Raw genomic sequence first — 24,237 nt, forward strand, 5'->3', positions numbered from 1 at the left:
ACTGGCGGGCAAACCAGGCTACACATTCAGTGACTCGAACCCAGGTCTCCTGGCTGCTAAGCTCATATTCTTTCTGCTATGCTCTACAGGCCCTTTCTCAGTAACAATGGGAATCTAAAACAAGCTTTCAGAGTTTCTGAAGATCCACTGTTTCATCTGATCTTGGTAATAATTTTATGAAGCTGGAACACACATAATATCTCTAATATACAGCACAATGGGTCCCCAGATACGGTATTTATAGAAAAATCCAAAGTTAAACAAGCAAGCAAACAAACAACAACCCAAACCAAAAACCTGCCCTTGTTCCAACTGTGGTTTAGACCGGGGTCAGTAAACTATTCCAAGAAGTTGTATCTAATGCCTGGTAGTATCCAAAGACATAAATAACTACTAAAAAAATTACTGTGTGCAACTTAAGTATGTTACCTTTTGAGTAATCCTATCTTTAAATGAGTACAGCGGGCCTGTTACTATATTCTAGGGTCAGCAAATACCAGATGTTTGTAGTATCCCTCCTCTTTCCCACCATAATCCTTCCACACACTCTTTCCTGCTGGGTCTGAATCCAGCCTCTGACTCTTTCTGAACATACAGCTCCACACGGCCCCTAGCAATTGATTGGCAGTGTTAGTGACAAATAAAGACTGCATTTTCCCATTCTGACTCTCTCCTATGTTGTACAACAGCTGTTTCTTGCATTTTTCTTTGGTTTTGATTTGTTGTTATTAATGGTTCTCACATTATTTCATCTACGTATATATAGTCTTTTCCAAGTACAGGGACTCTGCCTTTTATTGATCTTAGAGCACCAAATGCAATGATTCACAGACAGGAGTCAACTCAGAGTGTTCTGAATGTACCTAAGACAGATATATAGTATTTATGGAAAAATCTAAAGTTTAAAAAAAAAAACCAAAAAACCCACAACCCCCCCCAAAAAATGTCCTTGTTTCTGATTATGGTTTACACCAAAGGTCAGTAAACTTTTTTCTGTAAAGAGCCAGGCAGCAAATATCAAAAGCTTTGTTTGCCAGATGATCTCTCATGTAACGACTCAACTCAGCCATGACAGCATAAAGCACACACAGAAATGTGGAAACGAACGAGTATCTCCATTCCAATAAAACTTTATTTTGAAATCTGAATTTTATGGAATTTTCACACATCACAAAATATTATCCTTCTCTTAACTTTTCTCCAGACAACTTAAAAAATGGAAAAACACCATTCTTGGCTTTCAGGCCACAGAGAAACAGGAGGCAGGCTGCACTTGGCCCACAGGCTGTAGTTTACTGATCTCTGGCCTAAATTTGTGGTTCTCAAAATGAGAACTTCGGGTGGTCTGCAAGATCCTTCCAGCAAGTCCAACTACGCATGTGTGCGGCCAGAATCTCTCTGTAGACTTTAAGCAAAACAATGCACCACAACAGACCGAGTGCAGAAGCAAAATATGAGGATCCAGCTGCCTTCTATTACGCCAGAAATTGAAGGGATTTGCAAAAATGGAAAACAATGTCACACTTCTCCCTAATTTGTCCTTATGTTTGGAAAATACATAGTTGTATTTCATAATCCTCTTTATGGTAACACGTATGGGGTTTACTACTGATTTTTTAAATGGATTAATAGTATTTTTGAAATTTCTCAGTTTTGATTTCTAATGTGATAAGTGTCAAGAGCTACAACCCACGTAAACAAAAGCTCCCTGGAGGCCCTCGGTAAATTTTTAAAAATGTAAAGCGATCCTGAGACCCAAGAGTTCAAGAGAGCCAGCTGCCCGCCACAGCTGAGTTAACTTAACTCCTGTGGCGGGGTGAGCCGAGCTGGCTCGCAGGCCCCTTCCTCACACCACCTGATTTCAGTCTCCATCTTGCCTCCCCCCCCCCCCCCCCCCCCCCGCCACCAAGGAGCTTCATCGAGTGTCTGTGATTGGATCCTGATTCGGCAAAATTTAATCCCATGCAATTTATGTTTGTGTAAATAAAGTTGGGGAGAGCCTGGTGGTGCTTTTCATGAAAGAACCCTTCAGATTTGTGGAGTCGCCAAAACTGATTCAACCTTTACTTTGCCAAAATAGGCAACTAGAAGCAAGAATCTCTCCCTGGCTTGTAGTTTCCAATCTTTAAAAAAATATAAATAAATTTATTAATTAAAATAAAATAAATATTAATTCCTCGCCTTTGGAATATATCTCAAAACAAACATTCACTGGCTCCTGTATAAATCCTAGTCCCTCCGACGTGGCCTCACAAAAACTGTGGGCTCCTGATAACAATCAGCATCCTCACAGCAGCATCCCATCTAAAGCAATAAAATCCATTAGACATGGTGCTAGTTTGACGGTACTAGTAACGCACTTTACTTGCATTTTGCAAGTAAAGTATATGTTCCTTATAGAGCATTTAAGGAGGGTATTAATATTGTGATTGTTCTGTCATTTGGGATTTAAAAACTTTTTAAGAGAGTATTTTAGGAGAAACAAAAAGGGAAAGTCATCTTAATTCCAGTGTTACCATATATAGGGAAATCCTACATAAGGAAACATTTCTTTCGGTATAAATTTACTTTGTCATAAAGTTTAACTGTCTATCCAAATGATGCACAGTACTGCCGGCCTGGGGAAAGCACCTCCACCCCTCCACCCCTGATCATTTTAGAGAGAATTTAAGAAATAATAACAACCATGATTCCTATATTTGTCATTTTGTTGAATTATGTATATTTCATAAGAAAGTATTCCCTCATGAGTATATAATTCTAAAAGTCTTTTCAGCTTTCTCTTATGGAATAATAACTTCATAAACAATAACAAAGGCAGAAGAAATTCATATTTTTAGATATTTATCCTTCAATCTGTATTATCAGATATCTAAAAAAAAAATCAAGAATTACAATTGTATGCTAAATCTGCCATAATTTGTCATTATTGGCTCCAAGCAGAAAAAAGAAATACATTTAGCTGTTCCGACCCACACCAAAACTGAAATTCACTTGCACCTTTAAGATCAGGAAGACACTAGTAAATTATAACATTACCTGTTTGGGGGATTACTACCCAAGTGAGGGGATGATGCAATTTATATTAGAAGGATTTTGGTAGCTGTGATGGTCAAAGAACAACAAAAACAAAAAAAAAAACAGACGAAAACGTGGAGAAAATGCTTAGTGTTAAATCCACGTAAAAGCAAAAGTCTCATCATGATTGCAAAACATTCCAAATTGTGAAACTTAAGTTACTTGTAAAATAGACAAAAGTAGAGCTGCTTCCTCAGTCATTTTTTGAGACCTCAGCATCAATTTAAGGAAAATGCTTATATTTAAAAGAAAGCTTATTTCAAAATGTGAATCCTTCCACTAAGTACAAATAAGGACAAGAAGGAAATTCACATCTCCTACGACAGTGCTCCTCCACATGCATGTGAATGAAGACGATGGGAAACTGAAGTTTACAAACAAGTTATTTGCTTCACAATCCAATTCTTTAAGGAATAAGACTTGGGAGCCTAGAAGAATGACAACCTGTGCTAATGTAAAAACGACCAAAATTACATAAAGCTGTTCTGTGGATTATGCAGAAAGAGGAGGAAAAGAAAGGATGGATGCACCTCACTGTGTAGAAAAGATCTACTTCTGTCAGATACCGTCCACAAATTTTTTTTTTGTATAATGGGTCATTTTTCCCAATCTCATTTTTAAATCAAAGTTATGTTGGACTCACAATCACAGTCTCATGGAATTTATGCTATCACAAAAGACAGAAGGGATCGAGAGGATCCCAGTCCATATTTGAGAAGAAAAGACCTAGTTTGAGAAAACACTACCACTACTACCTCAAAGCAGCAAAACAAGAATTCAAAGTGGTTCTTTTAAAAGCATGGCACAGCAGTTGAAAATCGGAAATACACCATGGCTATTTTAATAAAATAGTTCCGTTTTAATGTCCCAATTCCCCTCCCCAGCAGCGGGACAACCCAGTGTCACTTTGTGGAGCTGCTGGGGAATTTTCTTAGCACTTTGTGGAAACTGTTGGCTTTCAGAAATGGACAGGCTGATTTGAACCAAAAGTCAGACAAAATACAGAATTGCAACAACAATAAAAAGCAATTCAGAAACAGAATCAAGCCAAGCAGATAGGCAAACTTTACAAAATCAGTCTTCTGGGGCTGTTTATCAGGTCATTTCCCTAATTTCAAAAAGCCAAACCAAAAAGCAAAGCATGCAGACTTACATTGCTTCTTTAGTTCTTTCAGCTGCTGTTTAAACTGTACAAATTTTGCATTATTTTGAAAGTCTGCATCACAATTCTTATTCTGTAAAGCCAAAAATTTCTTCTCCACTAATAATTTAAGATCTGGTATTTTTTCTGGACGTTCTTCTTTTACCTAAGGAAGACAATACAATTATCTCAGTTAAATGTTACCATGATACCGTTTTGTAACATTATTTTTATCTCATTTCACTCAAATAAAAATACAATGGGGTAGAAAACAGAATCCCAACTGAACTAGCGAGGCTGAGACTTATTCCAAAACAGGCTGATGGTAAACAGCTGGGGGAGTCATTTATCCCGTCCACTCACCATTTGCTTGTTATACCCTCTCCCAGTGCCCTACTAACTTGCAGTCTTCTGACGACTACTAGGGAAAAATCTCACACCAGTGCAACTCTGTGTCCTCCAACTTCATCGGAACTTGAGCCTCATGGCTTCCGCCCTCTTGCCCGGTCTGCTCAGTCCCTCTTCCTACTCCCCAAGCACTGATTCCAGCCTTCATTCTCCTCAGTGCTCCTCTGCTCCCACTCTCTGTCCCAGTGGGGGAGAGTGGCTCAGACGTCATGAAGAAGTTGAGGCTTTAACCTTCAATTTCACCATCTGCTGACACAACTAGGAGGAAGTGTCTCCCCTGTTCTGTTCAAAGCTAAACTCTCAATCTACATTCCTTTTGTTCCTCCCAATATTTTTTTTTTTTATAAAACTTTCCAACACGTGGCAACGTTGAAAGAATTGCACTTTGCCATTCACCTACCTCCTAGATGCCACAAAGAACACTTTGCTAGGTTTTATCACCGTTATCTGTTCCATCTCTCTGTTTTTCTTTCTATCCTCAATCCTGCTTTCAAGTTCATTCTTAATTCCATCTTCTTCATCTGTCAGAACTTTCCCCTCTAGAAGCTTTACCCCCAAAACCTCTAAATTCGCTCTTTACTCCCAAATTTAACAACAACCAACTTCCTCTAATCCCTGCCCATTCCCCTCAGTTCTTTTGTCTTTATAGTCCAGCTCCTTGGAAAGAAATCATCTGTATCCACTGTTCCTATTTACTCAACCTCCAGCTGCTATCAGGCTACTGCCTCCCCACCCCCACACCACTTCAGTCTGATTGCTGCTCTTCCTCAGGCCTTCATATTTGGCCCCTTGAATCACTGGCCTTTCCCTGATGCTCCTGCCACCAAGCAAAATTCACCCAACTTTCCCTCATGTCCCAACACGCCTTGGACTTCTAGCACAACCCCCGTAATAGACAACTGAATTTATTTTAACATGTTCCTTTCCCCTAATAAGATGCACTCTTTGAAAAATGTGTGATTTATCACTGCCTGGCATGTAGTAGGTAGTATTCGATGTATATACTCGATATATTTCAAGTGAATTAATCTTACATGCTCCAAATGTACTTACCCACTAAAACCCCACAACTGATCACCCGACCATCATTAGGAGAGTACACAATGCAATTTCTCAGCTGGAAGACAACTTAGAGGTCATCCAACCTTGATCTCTATCTTCCTCAGTCTCATAAATACATACAATTATGTAGTAAGAATTAAATGGCGTGTTTACTATAATCCAGTTGGTTGGAGGCAACATTAAGACTGTAAGACAGACACAGAAAATTCTTGCTTTTGGTTCCAGTCAATGGGATATACTCTTACGTCTCCGAATCTGAGTATCAATACATATGAAGTCAAAAGATTACCTGAAATTTATGTTTCAATCGCCCTTTGTCATGGAAAAAAGAATTATACAATCTTCTTTTGTTTAACTGCCATGGATTTTAATTAGTTAAATCAAAAATGAAAATTAAGCACGAAACCAAAGTGCCTAAATGTACTGAGTGTAGAAACTGACTGCCTTCTCTTCGTACGGATGATAGTCAACTAGTGCTGGATCCATCATCAAAGAGACTTGTGAAAAATACGGAGAGGCTTTAATGACACATCTTGTATATAATTAAAAATTCAAAATAAGTCCTGTAAGGCTAAAGAACCAATAAAGCTCAGTTTGGAAAAGGGAAGGTAGAGAGGCAATTTAATAATGCCTCATGTCTCAAGAAAAAGAGCAGTTATACATGGTGACTAGCGATCCTCCACCTCTACCATGGATAGAACAAGAAGAAACAAGTTCAAGATCGTAGCATGAAGTTCAGAGCAGATATAGAAAATAAATTACAAGTTCTCAGAAAAGAATTACAGCCTCTCATTCTGGATTTATAAAATAAAATGGACTCAGATCCACCTGAAATGTTAATGGTGACATTACAGGCAGGTATAAAGGTGACCCTTCTCAAGGGCTTTAATGGGGTAGAAATTATTATTTAATCTGAGGCAATCAGAGCGGACCAGAGCAGATGATCAACATACACAAATGGTCTTTTCTAATAAAGTCTCTAATTTAATTTAGAGACACAGTTAATTTCTCTAATTTAATTTAGAGACACATTTAATTTCCCTAGCTTCAGTACCACCACTGCTGAGGAGCTAGCTAGAACATGGGGGCCGAGGAGATGGAGAGGGACAGGCATTCTGAGGTTGGCGATATGGTAACCCGAAACAGGACTAGAATATACCAGATATTCGTGATAATAAACCTGAATAAACCAGATTTAGCAATTCAGAACACTTCTTTCCCCCAAGGCCAGAACCTCAAAAGAACTGCTGGAAAGCACGTAGAATTCACTGCAGCAAATATCTTCTCTGGAAATGTGATGCTGAGGTTGGCACAACTGTGCACCTCAGAGAGAACTTACTGTACTTGAGCTATCAAAACGCGAGCCCGGAAAATATTAAACTCCTTATCTGTTTAAAATCAATGCAATAAATGGGGATTAATGATATTTTAAATGGAATCTTGCTTTGTATCTTTAACTGAAATAAGATACATAATCCCAAAATGGGAAGGAAAAACCCAGTCTTTAGGTAGCTGATCATAAGTGCTATCTGGTCTGAAAAAGACAAGGACAGCCCTCTTGCCCCAGGACAAATTTAAAATACTTCCAAGAAACCTGAGATTAGAGGAGAGATTTTATTGGATCCTTGGTCCATCCCTTTCCTAAGGATAAAGTCCCTAGACACAGAACTTAAAACCTAAATGAATTAAAAGACACAGGGTGTATGAGTTTGCTAAGGCTGTCACAACAATATAAGCCACCACAGACTAGGAGGCTTAACCAGTAGAAAATATTTCCTTAACGAACATGGGGGTTGGGAGTCTTTGACTTGTCGATGGCCATCTTCTCCTTAAGTCCTTACATGGTCTTCCTTCTATGTGTCTGGGTCTGAATTCCCCTTTCTTAGAAGGATAGCAGTCTAGTGGATCGAGGTCCATCCAATGACTTCATTTTAACTTAAAATGAAACCTCTTTAAAAACCCTACCTCCAAAACAGTCTTATTCTAAGGTACTGGGGATCAGAACTTCAACATATGAATTTGGGGGGAATACAACTGAGCACGTACGCTGGATTACTAAATTTATGAAACAGGATTTTTTAAAATAAGGATTTATTTATTTATTTGACACAGAGAGAGAGTGTAAGCATGCACCTGGAGGCAGGGAGCCTGACCTGGGCTCGATCTCAGGACCCTGAGATCACGTACTGAGTAGGTATCAAGAGTTGGATACTTAACCAACTGAACCACCCACGCGCCCCTGAAACAGGATTAAAAACAACAACAACAACAAAAAAAAAAAAAAACAGCTCATAGATTACTCATCTTTACACCACTATAAATTAAAAATGACAAACTATCAAGAAGGGAACTTAGGAGATACCATACTTACATAATGGGACTCTGATACTGCCCTTGGGGGAGAAAGGTCAGGTTTTTATGCACCACCCACTTACCCATCCAGCATTCAGTGAGTACCTTCCATGGGCTAAGCACTGTAGCTAAATAGGAGAGAAACCAGAAATGTCGATCAGGAGAAAATGGTGAATAGCTTTGAAAGTGAGACCTGACCAACAGGCAGCAGAAAAGACCCTAAAAAATTCTAGGAGTAAAGTAAGAATAGCATGAGAAATTTTTAAAAATTAATTGCTAAAGTTAAAGCATGTAAAGATGCCCTTCAGACAAGAAAGGAGAAGGAAGTTATTGCTGTAGGTTAACTAAGGACAGAGGTGCTGGCAATTTGACCAAATTGTAATGCCATTTTTAAAAAAAAATTTTATTTGACAGAAAGGGAGCACATGAGAGCACAAGTAGGAGGAGCAGCAGAGAGAGAGGGAGAAGCAGGTTTCCTGCTGAGCAGGGAGCCTAACGTGGGGCTAGATCCCACGACCCCAGGACCAAGACCTGAACCAAAGGCAGACGCCTAACCAACTGAGCCACCCAGGTACCCTGTAATGCCATTTTTAAAGTAGAAAGGCCAAGTCTTTTTGTAAGGAGGACAAGGGATTGTGGATGATTCCAGGATGTTTAATAGTTAATATGGGCAACTAAGTAAATTGCACTTTCTTAAGGAAAGAAGGGTGCAATCCTGAATGTCTGTCAAAGTGGAGAGATCTAGTATGCAGCAGGAAAGACATTTAAAATGAGAAGACCAGAACAGAAAGAAAAGAGATGCAAAAAGAACTCTAAAAGAAGCAAAAACAAACAAAAAATAAACAACAAAAAAACCCAACCAGGTGTGAGGAATGCCACAGAAGAAAGAAAATGAGAAAATTTCCTTAACAGAGGTGATTGTCCTTTAGGAAAATGATGCAAGAGAGCTCAGTAAGATAAGGTCTAAAAGGAGACTGGACTTGGTTACTAGGTACTCTGTACACTGCGGTGGAACAACTTACCTGTATCAACCCACCAGCCTGTGAAGTTTCTCTCAGGCAAGGACTATTTGCGGTGTCTAGTGTACTTCCTGTTGTAAAGCAGATGCTCCAAAGATGTTGATGAACGAGTGAACTACGGGGCAGCCAAATAATATTGTATTGAGATGAGAGAAGAGATTAAGGGAGTTCTGTGGTAACAGATGAATAAAGTTTGGCAGCAAAGGAAGAGAGACATGGGAGTAGATCATGGGAAAGAGAGCTGAAGAGCCTCGTTTATTTGCACAGAGGACAAAAGCAGCTTGAAATCAAGGTGACATAATGAAGGAAAAAGAACATGGAACCAGGAATCAGACAGATCTGAAACCAACCTGTATATGGATCTTGGGACAATCCTTCCAGGTCTGGGATTTCTCTTACCTCTTAATTAGGATTCAAGAACACCCACTTCAGTGCTGTGAAGACCTAATTAAATCATGTTTGTGTTTCACTTTGGCATGTAGTGGATGTTCAAAATGTTGTATTCTTTTCCTTTTGCCTTTAGCTTACAGCCTTGAACGTGCTTGTGGACTAAGAAGAAGGAGCCAGTGGGGAAACAAATCACAAACACGAAGAGAAAGCGAGTAACAGATTTCATTTGAGAAAATCATTCTCTAGGGCAAAAACTAGAGAGGAAGGAAGACCAGCTGGGAAAGCACAACAGTCTTTACCAGGTGTCAAAAATGCCTGCAGGGCTGGACAAAGATCTGAGGAAACCCCCAATAAGAGGACAACAGGAAGTGGTGAGAGCATGGTAAAGCAGACAGTACAAGCCCCAGGTGAGAGGAAGCTGCTACACAGCACACATGACTGTGGCCGCGTGAGAGAGCAAGTCCAAGCTTTTAAAGAAAAATTAGACATACAGATTTTTTGGTGGCATGTTTTCTAGTTTTTAAATACATCAGCCTAAAGCCGATGACTTTGAAACTTCTATTTAATACAAAGGAGGTATTTTAAGACATAAAATTAAAAGTACTTCTGTGATCCACAATATTTGGGGGTCCAGTACAACTCCTAGATTTCTACTTGAGGGACGAAATATGGTCCTTTCAAGCAGGACAAAGAATAGTGGAAAAAAATAACAAAAAAGAGAGGAGAAAGTAAAGGATTCCATTTTGATGTGCTAACCCAAAGCATTTATGATGAAAAACTTGGGCTCTACACCTGAGATTAAAAATGAGGCTCTGCTGGGGCGCCTGGGTGGCTCAGTGGGTTAAAGCCTCTGCCTTTAGCTCGGGTCGTGATCCCAGAGTCCTGGGATCGAGCCCCACCCACATCGGGCTCTCTGCTCAGCGGGGAGCCTGCTTCCTCCTCTCTCTCTCTCTCTCTGCCTGCCTCTCTGCCTACTTGTGATCTCTGTCAAATAAATAAATAAAATCCTTTAAAAAAAAAAATCTTTGGGGCACCTGGGTGGCTCAGTGGGCTAAACCGCTGCCTTCGGCTCAGGTCATGATCTCAGGGTCCTGGGATCGAGTCCCGCATCGGGCTCTCTGCTCAGCAGGGAGCCTGCTTCCCTCTCTCTCTCTCTCTGCCTGCCTCTCCATCTACTTGTGATCTCTCTCTGTCAAATAAATAAATAAAATCTTTAAAAAAAAACTTTAAAAAAGAAAATGAGGCTCTGCTAACTGAATGGCCTTGGGAAAGTTACTAAATGCATCTAACCTTAGTTTCCTCACTTACAAGTTTAGAAAATGCCAATAGTATTTGCCTCGCCAGTGTTGCTGAGAAAAATAGATGGAATGAAGCAACAAAACACCAAGCAGTCGACCACACAGAATATTAGACAATGAGGAGCTGTCGCTGTTGCTGTCATTGCACGCTTATCTTTGGGGTGCCTGGATATACACGTCTGCAGCTCAGCAGCCTGACAGGGAAACATCCACATGGAGGAATCACTGTGTAGATTTTAGTAGAAACCACAGAAATGAATGGGTTTACCAAGAAGACTAAACAGAAACCAAAAGGACCAAGGATAGAACTATGGAGAATACCACATCTATAGGGCAGCTAGAGAAGTCTAGAAAGAAGGACAAGTGTTAAGAAGACAAGCAAAAGAAAATACCCCAAAAGTCCAGGAAGGAATTTCAAGATCTGTCAGATGCTACAGAGAAGTCAAGCTACATAAGCATTAAGAAGTGTGCACTGGACGCGGGGACAGGGTCACTGGGGACTTTAGCAAAAGCAGAGATACAAAGTGTTGACTTCGAAATATCCAGACCTTTGTTCAATTAATTGTTTCAACAAGACGTAGCAATTTAATAGGAAACACACACACACACACACACACACACACAAACACCCCCAAAGTCCCATAGGTCTCCAACTAACTGTTCAGTTTCAGCTCAAAATCACTCATGAATGTTTAGCTCCACTGAATTGGGACCCAATGCTCCTATGACTGCAGTATTTCTCTATGTCAGCAAGGAGAAGGCGATCAATGAGCTATCAACAACTAACATAGAACTCTGATGGCTCTTTGTCTTTAAAGAAGTTGATTGTTTTAGAGAAACTGATAATGGTTGAAACAAACAGAATTTAGTCCTTAACCATGTCATTTTCAACATGCTTTAACATAAAATTTTAAATATTACAACACATCTCATTTCTTTCAAACAGTATTGTATACATATGCAATTACTCAAAGTATTTCATTTTATTGCCTGAGGGCAAAGTCAAGGTCGTCTTCTTCTCCTCCTCCAATTATCATTATTGCCTTACAGCTATCATTTCACTGGGAGGGGAGATCACAGGAGCTAAGGATATTAATGGGCTGAGTCATTCACACACTTTGAATCATGTGAGAATCTAGTATAAAATTAGTCATTCTTGTAACTAAACCAAGACTCAGATGGATTTACTCTCTAAAACAGCCACTGTTACATGTTTGGCTCCCAAAATAACACATACCTGATGATTTACATTTTGGAAATCACACAGGCTTTAGAAGTTTATTATGGGCACACAGTAGTGATAAGCAATTTGCTATGCATTCTGCTCAGGACACTAAGTATTCAAAGCTCTAATTCACACTCAACTTGATCTAAGGCTATGGGACCTGCTTTCATGCTGGGAATCCAGTGAGAATTACCTGGATTGGTTCTAGAACATTCATTCAACAAATATTTGCTAAGTACCAACTGGGTACCAGGCATTATGCTAAGCACTGAGACATTTATGGAAGTTGGCCCACACTTATGACACAGCACCAACCTAACTGGTCATGCACAAGGTAAATTTATATAGGCCAACACTGTCTCCACCTTTATATAGAAAAAAGCTTGGTAAAGTTTTTATTGAAAGACATGTCCAGGCCAAGGATCATTATGCTTTCACTGGGTATAACGTAACTGCATGTACACATAGAGACACACTAGATGTCCTACAGAGTTTACTATACTGTCTTTGCCCTGTTTAAAAAAAAAAATACACACACACACACACACATATGTATGAGATATATATATATCTTACACTAATGATGACCAGCATGGATTATAGCCTTCAGCGCATAGCAGTTTCTGTTGTCAATTGCACAATCTGCAATGAACTCTGTTGGACCCAATTATTTGTAGTTGAGTGAGTTTCCTAGCGCCATTATTTAGTTTGACTTCTGACAAAACACTTAAGAGAGAATACTTCCTTGTTGAGCATTATGACACATCGAATGGACTTCATAGTTTGCCAAGGTGTTGCAATACACCATTATGAAGCAGCTGCCTACCAGACATGGAAACACCTCTCGTCCTTCAAAGCTTTCAGAAAAATTTTGAAAATAAACTTAAACATGTGTGAGAGTGCTGTTGGTCTAGTTCTAATGGACCAGTCCTGCTAGAATAGATAGTTGCCTAACAGATGGCAGTTGAATGAGGCAACTTGCCACGTATGTGCATCTGTTATTAAACATTTATTCTGTTGAAAATTACTCCAATGAATTTCTCATGGCACCATTCCCCCTATAAGATTATGACCAACAGGAATCACTTATTTACACAGACTATAGCATTAGATTCCCATATGGGGGGCACTGGGGAATCAACCTACTGATTTTTATCTCTTGAGCTTTTTTTTTACTTTTTATTTTTTGCTTTGTTTTGACAGAATTCATGGAAATATGCACTATTTATTCATTCATCTGTTTAGTAAATATTTACTGAATGCCTACCACACGCAGGCACTGAGCTAGGCATTGGACATGTGACAGTGAGCACGTCCACCCTGCTGTTCTTATGGGGTTTAGGGTCTAGTGGAGGGAACCAGCATTATCCAAACAGTCAAATACACTATCACCAACTGTGGTAAGTGCTGTGAAGAAAATGTATCAGATGCTAGGAGAGCATGTACAACATGAATATTGAGGACATCATTTCATAAGCAATCTTTTGAAGCACTGTTCAATTTAAACACAGGTCACACTGATGGGAGGGTAAGAGGAGGCTGATTATTGTTATTCACAAACAGTGTACTTGCAGGGCACCTTTCATGGGGGTGGTTCAAAGCTTTATACATACAAGTATCATCCCAGTTTTAAAGATGTGAGGAATGGGCAGTTAATAGTAGTTAAGCATCTTGTCCAAGGACACACTGAGTCAATGACCTGAACTCATTTGAATCCCCTTTCAACTTAATTTTGCTTGCTTGTGCCTCCAAGGAACAACTCAGAACGAACTTTTATACTCGATCTTCATTTTAGGAAGACATCCTTGATTGCACGCATGTATCCTCAAATCTCTAATGGTCATCTGACCACTTATTCCGAATCTGAAATTGCCTTTCTTGTCTGCCATGCCTCTGTCATCCACAGGATTACTAAATGCCTTATTTATCTTTATGGTATTTCACTCAAGATTTTACGTTGAAAAAAGTACAGCAATGGGTTGATGCTAATGGGATTTTCTGATTTTACCAAGTACCCCATTATCCAGAAAGATGATCTTCCAGAATGCTACATCATTTACTTGAAATTCAGTTAGTGCCCCACAGGATGCTTGTAACCGTGAATAATAGAGGACATTCTTTCTCCAGTAGCCAGAACACATGGGCCAGGAAGCAAGGGACAAGTACATGTCATCTCCCTGTCATCACACCTAATGACCAACTTGCATTCCCCCTCCCTGACCCCCTCCACCTCCCACCACAATGGTTGCGACTCTAGTTCTGCTGGTTGAACAGTCTTCAGTACCCAAGAAAAGAATGATTTCACCAAGGGACTCAACAAAGCCTCCACTGATCTGGAAGCTTAAACTGCAACCTAACAATTTTGAGCTCCTCATGACACTGAAGAGACAGATAAAAAATGAGGTTACTGAACTGGTTGGAGCTATGAATTTTGATTATCAAGAGTAAAGAGGATGGCTGCTCCAGAGTGAGAAAAGGGAGGTGTGTGTCAGGGATGTGAAACACCTCCTGGGTTTGCCATTTCTAATAGTGAAAGATAATGGAAGTCAGAAATAACTCCATAGAGACAGGACCATCAAGAACACAGATACCCCAGGAATGAATGTCGAGATGTTCCAGTCAGATAAAAACCTACAGTCAGCTGAGAGCTGGCTGAAGGCAAAGAGAACATAGACCGGGTAATAGAGAAAAGGAGTTTAAAATACCAACTATGGGGTCAGGATCAATGGCGACAGCTAAGACAGAAGTAATCCTTGCATGTGTCTTCTTATGTTTGACATACATATTTATGGTTTTAACTAATTTCTCTCTTTCCTCTTCTAATAGTTTATAAAAAGTTAGAGCACCATAATAACAAACAAACATAATAACAAACAAACCAAAAAAAGTGGGCATAGCACAAACATCCTGGAATTGGCAACAGTAACTAGTAAAATGTTTGAGCATTCCACCATTTGGGGGAAAGACAAGCAAGTGATGAGATGAGAGAGAACTGCAACAGGTTAGTAGGAAGCATTTTGTTATTGTTCCTGCTGTTTGCAAATTTAAGTCTGGAAGAAAAGTGTACTCAGAGGTTGAGCAGCCAAGCTCACTGGTCTAGAACCTTTTGAACACTCTTCCTATGTTTGGGGAGTCTCCCACCTTAGGAGAGACACCTCACTGGGGTAGAACCAGAAACTGGCTTTCTCGGACTCCCTTGCAGCAGGAACACAAGACATCATGTTGGCCCTGGGCCTGGAACTTCAATTCTTGAGAAAGACGTGAGGAGCTACAATGTAGAAAGTGCCAGCAGACCTTGGAACCAGATTCTCACTAGCTGTGTGATCTTGGGCAAGTTACTTAACCACTCAGACACTCCATTTCCTCATCTACACTCTACCCAGGCCAGAGGGCGTTGTGAATATTGAATGAGTTAATATGTTTAAAGAATTTGGAGTGTTGAAAGTCAAATACAGAAGCCACAAGCCACTTGTAGGTTTTGTTTTTGTTTTTTTTTTTAATTTACTTATTTTAGAGGGTGGGAGGGAGGGAAGCAGAGAGAAGGAGAGAAAGAGAGGAAAAGAATCCTCAAACACCAACACAGGGCTCGATCCCTGGAACCTGAGATCATGACCTGACCCGAAATCCAGAGTTAACTGGCCGAGCCACCCAGGTGCCCCCACATGTGGTTATTTAAAACTAAATTAAAATTAAAAATTATTAAATTTAGTTCCTCAGTCACACTCTCACATTTCAAATGCCAGTAGCAAGTGGCTACTTCTCTGGATAGCGCAGATGTAGAACATTCCTACTTTCGGTAGGAAACGCTACCAGAAAGTGCTAACTTACAGAATACTTCTGGGCCCTCCAGAAGCCCCGTTACCAGTATTGTTATCACCACACTGTTGTCGCTGCTGTTACTTTATAGTACACCCCCAGAACTTATTTCTGATATCTTGAAGTTTGTACATTTTACCACCTCCAAGTAATCCCCCTACCCTCCACCCCTCTCTTCCGTGTTACTATTATTACAAAAGCAAGGTAAATATTCAGCTGAATTTAAGGTCTGGGGGAGGAGACGGACAGTGAAAAGCAACTAAATGTCACTGGATAGGAATCAGCAGCAGTATCAGGAGCAGCAACTGCTCTTAACTCATACTTTATTACGGCAAAGTACCGAGCTAAGCCCTTTGCAGGACTTGTTTTAGTTAATCCCCCTCTCCAAACAAATACACAACCTGAGAGGTGAGAACGAACACATCCCTATATTACAAATTAGGAAACTGAGGCTGAGGAGTGGTCTAACTCCGAGTAGTCACAGAGCCTGCCAACGCTGGGGCTCGGGCTCACTACATTTGCAGGTCTGTTCAACTTCTTTTTTTTTTTTTTTTTAAAGATTTTATTTATTTATTTCACAGACAGAGATCACAAGTAGGCAGAGAGGCAGGCAGAGAGAGAGGAGGAAGCAGGCTCCCCACTGAGCAGAGAGCCCGATATGGGGCTCGATCCCAGGACCCCGGGATCACGACCTGAGCTGAAGACAGAGGCTTAACCCACTGAGCCACCCAGGCGCCCCGTGGTCTGTTCAACTTCTAAGTCCATGACTTAACTACTACCCTAGACCTCACCCAATAGTTACTGTGTGCCCACTGGGGCCGAGCACTGCTCCAGATGCTGCAAAACAGTAGTAAACTAAAGAGCCCAAGTCCCTGACCTCACAGAGTTTACATCTAGTTGAGAAAATCGGTACCAAAATAATAAAATAATTAACCAGAAGATAATGAGTGCTATGGAGAACAATTACACAGGGTGTGGTAGGTGAGCTCACCTCTGATGGACAGTCAGGGAAGGCTTCACTGAGAAAACAACGTTTGAACAGAAACCTGAAGCGAAGTAAAAGCAGATGAGGTGAGAAGTAAGGGTGGATGGAGGGTGCGACAGGTCAAAGAGGCCAGTGTGTGACCTTTAACCCTTATTCTGAGAGAGATGGGAAGGTTTGGGCAGGAGTGAGAAGAGCTGATTTTCTGTTTAAAGGATCACTCTGGCTGTTATGAGGAGGAAAGATTTTAGGGAGGAAGGGCAGAAGCAGAGACCAAGGAGAAGCAGGCCACTTCAGTCATCTACACAAGGGTAACGGTGGTGTGGATTAGTGTGACAGCAGCAGACAAGTCAGAGGCGGTCACATTCTAGATACATTCTGAAGCCAGAAACAGCAGGGTTTACTGATGGGCTGGATATGGGTCGTGAAACAAGGAAGAAACCCAGGACAACTGTGATTTTGCCCTGACTGAATGAAATAGTATAGTTGCCATGTTCTGAGATGGACACGTCTGGAGAAACAGCTGGTTTGGGAGAAAAAAAAAAATTAAGAGTTTTGTTGTGGAAGGTTGAATGTGCAATGCCGGCGGGAAGGAAATGAAGTGGAAATGGGAAGACAGTTGTGTATGTGAGACCTGGCTCTGGAGAGAAGGCAGGGGTACAGCTACAAAAGCTATGAAAAATGATTAAGTGCACAGTGTTAGAAAAGCGCACGAGAGTAACACACTTGGCCGACAGAGATCGGGCTGTGTCAGGGAGGATGGTTAGAAAGGAGCCGTGCTAAGTCCGTCAAGGGTAGGAAGGTGCTAGCTATTTCAAAGTGGGAGAAGAGCATCCCCAATAAAAAGAACAACGTGTACTGAGGCCAGAGACAGGAGAACATTCTAAGAACTAGCATAAAAGAATGGTGAAAGTGAGATTATAGAGTTAAGCAGGGGTATATACCAGGTAAAGACGTTTGAATTTAATCCTGAGTATTAAGGAATAACTGAAGAAGGTAAACTTGTGTAAAGAGTGGATAAAATCACGAAAATTTGTAATTTAGAAAGATCGCATGGCCTACTAGACAGAAAACACTGGAAGGGAGCAAACCGCTACCGCAAACACACCAAGGGAGACTCAAGGCCCAAGATGGGGATGAGGCTGGTGAACTCGCCTGAGAGTCGGTCAGGTCTGGAGATGGAGCACATGCCAGGAGGAGCCCAGAGGAGGAAGGAGGACCACCAACTTTCTGGTGCGAGAAGCTGAGCCGATGATATCGCCATTTACGAAGTTCTAGCACCCCAGACGGAAACCACGGGGTAAAGTTCTCCCTGACGCCTGCTGAATTTAAGGAGCACATGCAAGCAGGGATGTCAGCGTGATGCCTGGACAGGTGTCAACAGCCTCAGCGGCACGAAGGCAGGGATTCAAGTTACAAGCGTAGAAGCGATCTCTCGGGAGGAGAATGTAGTGTGGGAAGAGAAAAGGGCTGAGGAACAAGTAGGAATACAAAGATTTAGTGGATGGAGAGATGTAAGGAGGGCTCACCAAGGAGACATGGAGAAGTGGCCAGCAGCTAGAAGGAAAAACGGACACGTGTTGTCGTAAATGGAACTTGACACTTCTGGAGGGAGGGGGTGATCAATAATACAGAAGTCAAACAAGAAAATGACCGAACGACAGCCACTGAGCTTCTCACAAGGTGTGTTAACCTCGGGCAAGTCACGGAACTGTCAGCCTCCGCTTCCTCACTTCCCCAGGAACGTTCATTACCCGCCGCGCAGGCCGGCGTGAGGACATGCCGGAGCGCGGAGAAAGTGCCAGGATGGCGTCAGGCACACCCGGCACTAAAAAATGCTCTATATTTACTGCCATACATGGCAACAAGTCACGGTAACAGGGAGCAGAGGTGGGAAGCATGAACCCGTGGAGCCAGTGACCATGAAGTACCATGTCCAGTTCGAAAAAGAGCAAGTGGCAGACAAGAACAAGTCTTTTCCCTTTTCTTCCACCCTCTCCTGATGCCTCTCTTCTCCCTCCTTCCAAAGGCAGCTGGGAATACAGTCATTCCCACGAGCCTGTCAAAGGGACCTGCTCAGTTTATTGTAGAGTCTACACAAAGAACCGTGTTTTTGCAGCCTTTTCCCACAGTCATCACGAATCTGTGATCTGGAGGCTGTGCTCTTCAGAAGGGCAGCTTAAAGTCACCAGAGGTCCGCACACAGATAAACAAACGTCCCACAGAAATGAAAATCTATCAATTCGTGATTTCAAAAATCCTTCTAACAGTTTTTGAAATGATAAGCGAGGTAATGCTTATCAAATAAAACATTCTAACTACATGATTAAGGAGACCTTTGAACAACCGAATGGACTTTCAGGTTGGTTTCGACACAGAGACGTTTCCCAGATGGCATATGCTTTCCCATCAGGGATTAAGGTTCTACCCCTCCTCACTCTCACCTCCTCAGAGACATGGGGGCAGGTGGAACTCAGAAAACTGTCCCCCAAACTTGCATTTCTAAAGTAAGAAAAATTTTGTTCTACATAAAAGAGTTCACAGATTTTTTCTCCCCCGTATTACAACCATTCCCATCCTATTTCTTTCACGGCCTCTTTGCTTTGGGATTGACTTTGTAATTCTTTCAGTGCAACTCTCAATACACAAAGCTTTTACTGTATGACCTACCCTGCCTGCTTATTCTGTGTTATATCCATCAAACTCAAGATTCCTGGAAAAGCCCGAATTACTGAGGATCTCCATTTTCTCACACACATTTAGATGAACTTCCCGTTTCTATACAACTCAGTGGTGGTTGGTGATACAGGGCTACCTGGTGGTAAGGAGGCCCCCTGCTTTACAAGCAGAACAGTGGAAGAAGTATTCCTTGCTCCAGTGTTTGTGTGAGTGTGTGGAGGGGAGACAGCAGGAGGGGGGATATACATACTTGGTGTTAGCTCTCCTGAAGAAAGCACACTTGAGAGGAGAACGGTGAATGCTAAGTTTCATGGAAGGACTTTCTTTCTGGGCACTGGGAACCGGGAAGACCAGCCTTTGTAACAGCTGGTACCACTGGGCAGTCAGAGCATCTCGTCATGTTCCGTGTCTTCTCTGGTCTTCCAGTCATACCCTCTGTGAACCAGAGGATCTTAATAATCAAAAGAACAAATTCACCATTTCCATTATCATCTAAAAGAAAGGGAAATGCTAGTTGTTTTTTTCCTTGTGTTCCCGCTGAGTATCCATCAGAAAACCTATTCAGTATGACTGAAGGAACTATAAAGAAGGCAAAATATCTATTTCGGAAATACTACATTTTTCCCTGTAAGTCTATAACCTCTAACATTCTTAATTACCACAAAGATTCTGATAAATAGGATATCTGACTTCAAATTCCTTGTCTTTATACCATTATTACATAACTTCAGCATGGAATGAGGGCGGTCCCTGGATATGAAGCTGGATCTTTCCTTCAGTTATCACATCTCACCCAATACAATAAAGACTGTGGAATTACTAATACTCCAGTAGTGCATTAATGCTCCTTACCCTTACCGGTTCCATTCACTCCCGTCCAGAAGCCTATCAAATTCTCTGATGCTGCTTTCTCTATAATTAATATAGCCTCCTAATACTTGAAACTACTTCCCACTACTAAAGCTATCAAATTGCCTTTCGCCTTCCAATTCATCTCCTACGAGAAAGGTTTCACGACTAAATGAAAAGGAAGTCCATCCCTCACAAACCTAATCAGAAAGCCACTCGACCCAGGAAAATTAAAACAATAACCAAGACAAAACCAGTCAGATGCTTCACAGTCTACATAAAACTTTTGAAAACAATTTACATAATTTAATTCTCATTGCTCAGAGAGATTAAATAACTTCCTTGAAACCTAACAGGGGGCAGAACTGAGTACAGGGTAGCCACCGAGCCTGGAAACACAGACAATGCTATTTCATAATGCAGTGTCGTATTATATAATTAAGCCATGTACTGTGTGCGCACTCACATTCCCAGACCTGGTGACCACATGTAAAACCCAGACCGTCTAGCCATAACTTACTTCTATCGATCCTAAAACATGTTTGACTCCAGAAGTGCTCAAGAAGGGAGCAGTCAATGGAAAATACCCCCTGATATTGAGATGATATTTAAACATTTATAAACGAGCTTTCATATTCTGTTTTCCAATTTAATTTCACAGCAACCTTGTGCATGGAGACTAAAAGAGGCAATTAATATTTTCTGAGTGCCTACTATGCGAAACCTCACTTCCTGTGAAGGCATGAAGCATTTTACTTACATTATCTCATTTAATCCTTGTAACAGCCCTCCGATATGTCACCCTCATTTTACAGGTAAGGAAACTGAGGATTTCAAGAAGACAAGTCCCTAACCCATGTCCCACGGTTACCGAGAGAAGCAGGGATGAGGGGGGGCCTTCTGATTCCAACTGCAGTGTTCTTTCCTCTACCCCAGTGAATATTCCTTACGTGTCCCATAAAATGTCACACACTGACCATGGAGAGACTTCTCCTTCAGGGCCTCTAAAATAATTAATCATGAGCAAATCTATATCTGGCAAGAAAAAAACAAGTTACTCAACCCGAGTCAACGAAGCACAACAGAACGAGCTCTAGAGAGATGTGGGCTGGGTGTACTTTTGTTATGGGAAGGACTGAATATTTTAATAATGTAAACATAAAGCATCAATAAAAAACTGGGGAAAAAAGATTTACTTCATTTTTATTTCAAATCCTTAAAATTCCTTCATATTCACACTACTGCCACATTTAAATTATAACACAGACAAAATTAGAAGGGTCAATAATACTGGGCCCTCTAAAGTTTTCTTTTCTTCTGATAAAACAGTTAAATATAACAGTATTCTTTTACTCAAGCGGTTCTTCATTACTAACAGAGTCCCCCTCCCCCTCATAATTTGACTTATGCAAGTCAAATCAATGTGAAGAGTCACTTTTTGCTTAGACTAAATGTCCCAAACCTTTACCTTTGGGCAACTGGTAGTAAGTAAGACGGGTGGTTAAGATCAGAAGCATAAGGGACACTAGACAAAAGCATTCTTCCTCCCAAATGAAATCTACTACTCAAAGTAAACTAAGTGAGCTCCATCTGCCTTGAGGCATGACAATAGCCTTGAATTACAGGTCAAAACACCAAGTTTCAGAAGCACCTGGCTGGCTTAGTCAAAGGAGCACTGGCTCTTGATCTTGGGATCCTGAGTTTGAGCCCTACATGCCATATAAAAATTACTTAAATAAAACTTGAAAACACACACACACACACACACACACACACACACACACACACAAACACTGAGATTCAGAATAACCTCTTGAGAATAACCATGTGACCTGAGTGTGTCCTTAACCTCCTGGAGGCTCAGAGTCCATCATATCTACCCTTCCTAACTAGAGGATTGCTATGATCATTAAAGAGGTCAAGGAACCCCAAGGGCTTCTCTCCCCTTATTTGGGGTGAAGGAAATAATTTTCAGAGTTTCACTCAAAGGCCAGGGGACTCTAGCCAGGGAATATTTTCAAATCTGATTTAAGCAAACCATCAATAGCCCTGGGCAAATATAACTGGGGAAGCTGGAGGAGAAATAAATTCATCATTGCCCAGGCCTAGGCTAAATCTTTCAGAACGTTTTAAACACAAAATCATACCCATATTACAGATGCATCTTGTTACAGTTTCATACAATTTGGATCACAATTAACTACTTATGATTAAACGATTTTTAAAAATTTGCTTAGCCTCTGAATGTTATTTATATAGGAGATGGTGTTCCATTATTCAATTTAGAAATCCAAACACTTGTAATGATAGGTATCTTCCTCCTCCCAGCTCTAAGAGCTAAGAGAGACTCCCTTCCCCATCTTTTTCTGCAGAATCAGGAAGTACCCTTCACTCTTTAGTCCTGTGGCCATATGTAACAACTCATTGAACTACCTTTTTTCGGAAAGGTCCACAACACATTCCTGTTTATAATCTCATTTTATTTATCACTACCCAGTGAGGTATGCAGGACAAATACTATTATCACTCTGATTCTAGAAATAAGGAAGCTGTAGTACAGAATTAGCCTGGCTTTTCCAAGGTCATTGCATGGCAGAATGAGGATTAGAAGCCAGGTCTTAATTTCCCAGCCCAACACTCTTATCAAACCCCAACTGCTCAGGAAAGGGGGAGAAAGAAGTAAAGGTGATTGCAATTTATTCAGACTTTATTTTTAGACTAATTTTGTCTGGCTTTGTGAATTTTCATTAATTTCCACCTTCATTGTTAGGTGGTTAGTCACTAACAGGATCAGATCAGAAATTATAAATTGTTTTAAATTATTTCCTCATTGTTAAATATAGATATTCAATTCTAAGTGTTTCATAATGAAGTGACTCAGGGACTGAGCGAGCCCCATCTATATGAGTCACTTGTTGAACTGTTACAAGAGATTTATGCAAAACTCTTGGGAGGTGGGCAGGGAGGGGAGACAGAAATAAACATTTACCAAAAAGATGACTAAATTAAGGGCAAAAAGTGAATGTAAAACTTACACATTTTTCCTTCCAGTGTAGGCTGTGGGGTAGGAAAATAAATGTGAGGGAACAAGACACAAGTGACCCCTTACCATTTAATACCCAGTTTGGGTGGTTTAGGAGGGCTCATGGATTTAAATCACCCTGTAGTGGGCTTTTCCGTGGCAAGAGAAAGAGATTAAAAGTTAACAGGATGGAAAGCAAAGACCATGCCTTTATGTGGCACTTTTCCCTCCCCAGTGCTTTCACATACAGAATATGTGATTTATACTCAGGGTATATGTGAATTATACTCAGGGTATAATCGAGAAATTACTCAGAGATAGGAAAGGACAGATACTACTGAGTTCAGGCTGCAAACCTGTTGAAGGTCAAAGAGCTATTGAGGAGAGAAGTGCTGAAGAAATCTCATTCAATCCAATTAACACCAAGCAATTTACCACTGTAACACCACGTACCATTTCACACCACAAAGACGAAACACCTGAATTTTTTACCCTGGCAGAGCAATTTCATTAGTATTATAGAAAATGTGGTAGGACATATCCCAATTTCATCTATGTTCTTTTATAGGTGCTTTAAGGAATACCTTAAGAATTTCTTCTTAAAAAAACACTGTGCATTCGATGCTCCTGCTGGGGCTCTTTAAAACATGGTGTAACCACACTGTACTCATCAAATTTAATTTCTGGTTTTACGAGAGGGACGCTCTAAGCACACCCAGGATTTAGTCTGTTTAAAGTTCCTCTTTTATATTTCATGTGACGTTTCTGGCTTCTGTTACATGTTAGGGGCTAAAATAAACCCCAAGGTGACAGAAAGTAAGGTGATGGGTAGAGAGGGTTTGTTCCTCAGTACCAGTAACATTCTAAGAACCACAAACAGCTGAGGTAATGAGAAGGTGGCCGCCGAAGCACATGA

General features: G+C 40.8%; 1 protein-coding gene across 2 annotated transcripts in view; it reads right to left on the minus strand.

Moving 5' to 3' along the window:
- NSMCE2 (NSE2 (MMS21) homolog, SMC5-SMC6 complex SUMO ligase) overlaps positions 1–24,237 on the minus strand; it is a 212,910-nt gene that overhangs the window by 141,559 nt on the left and 47,114 nt on the right. For both annotated transcript variants that reach the window (XM_032873551.1, XM_032873550.1), the window contains exon 4: positions 4,232–4,385. In XM_032873551.1, coding sequence (XP_032729442.1) covers positions 4,232–4,385 — 154 coding nt within the window. The remainder of the gene's footprint in view (positions 1–4,231; positions 4,386–24,237) is intronic.

The sequence above is a fragment of the Lontra canadensis genome, unplaced genomic scaffold, assembly GCF_010015895.1.
Source record: "Lontra canadensis isolate GAN:19392208 unplaced genomic scaffold, GSC_riverotter_1.0 scaffold49, whole genome shotgun sequence".
Taxonomy (NCBI): domain Eukaryota; kingdom Metazoa; phylum Chordata; class Mammalia; order Carnivora; family Mustelidae; genus Lontra; species Lontra canadensis.